Source organism: Pterocles gutturalis, unplaced genomic scaffold (assembly GCF_000699245.1).
Source record: "Pterocles gutturalis isolate BGI_N339 unplaced genomic scaffold, ASM69924v1 scaffold7238, whole genome shotgun sequence".
Taxonomy (NCBI): domain Eukaryota; kingdom Metazoa; phylum Chordata; class Aves; order Pterocliformes; family Pteroclidae; genus Pterocles; species Pterocles gutturalis.
In genome coordinates, this window is record NW_010120328.1 from 1 (window position 1) to 745 (window position 745).

Here is a 745-nt window from a genome sequence, read left to right on the forward strand (position 1 = left end):
GCTGGAAGAAAGCTGTTCCCTGCTTTTCTTTTTCCGGCTGGCCTCTGCGGAGGTTCGGAACCAGTTCTGTGTTCATGGGGTGACACAGGGGTTAGTGACCATCCTGGGGTCAGGCACTGGCACACACAACCCACATCTTGTCTGCCCACAGCCTGGACCACCCCACGCCCCGCCAGCATCGCCTCCCTGACGATAAACTGGCCAGCACTGAGCGGCTGAACCAGCTTGGCGGTGTCAGGGACCCAATGGGGGACAGGGAGGTCCCCCCAAGACTGTCACAGCATCACTGATGCAGCTGGGAGCTGCTGTGCTCTGCTCTTGGCAGACCGGGATGGATGGAGCAGGGCAGCCCGAGGATGGGTGTGCTGGAGCAGTCCCGGCCGTTTCCTTACCTCCGAGTGAGCCTTGATGATGTGGTACTTGACCCCGCTCTCGGAGCTGAACTCCTTCTGGCACAGGAGGCAGCGGTACTTGCCCACCGAGTGGTCCCCCTGCAAGACAGAACATCCCTTTGCAGCCCCGAGCAGAGACAAAACACCCTGGAGGGGCGGCTCCCCCAGCCCTGGTCCCCGCCTGTGAAGGGAGATTGACACTCAAACCTCGAGGGAACAGAAAATAAATTCTCATTTCTAAACCACCAGATCTCTGCTGGCCATCAGTCCCAGACCAGGAGCTCACAGCCGCATTTTCGGCTGAATTTCAGCCTGTGCCGGTTGTTCCGCCACAGCGTCGCGGTGCTGGCTGG

The 745-nt window shown here is 60.1% G+C and overlaps 1 protein-coding gene across 1 annotated transcript in view; it reads right to left on the reverse strand.

Annotated features, from left to right (window-relative positions):
- Positions 1–3: 3 nt before the first annotated feature.
- ZNF512B (zinc finger protein 512B) overlaps positions 4–745 on the reverse strand; it is a gene marked incomplete at its 3' end in the record, with an annotated part of 24,300 nt that continues 23,558 nt past the window's right edge. Inside the window, exons 15-16 of the mRNA XM_010076860.1 lie at positions 393–491; positions 4–66 (exon numbers count right to left, since the gene is read on the reverse strand). Of these exons, the coding sequence (XP_010075162.1) occupies positions 4–66; positions 393–491 (162 nt within the window). The remainder of the gene's footprint in view (positions 67–392; positions 492–745) is intronic.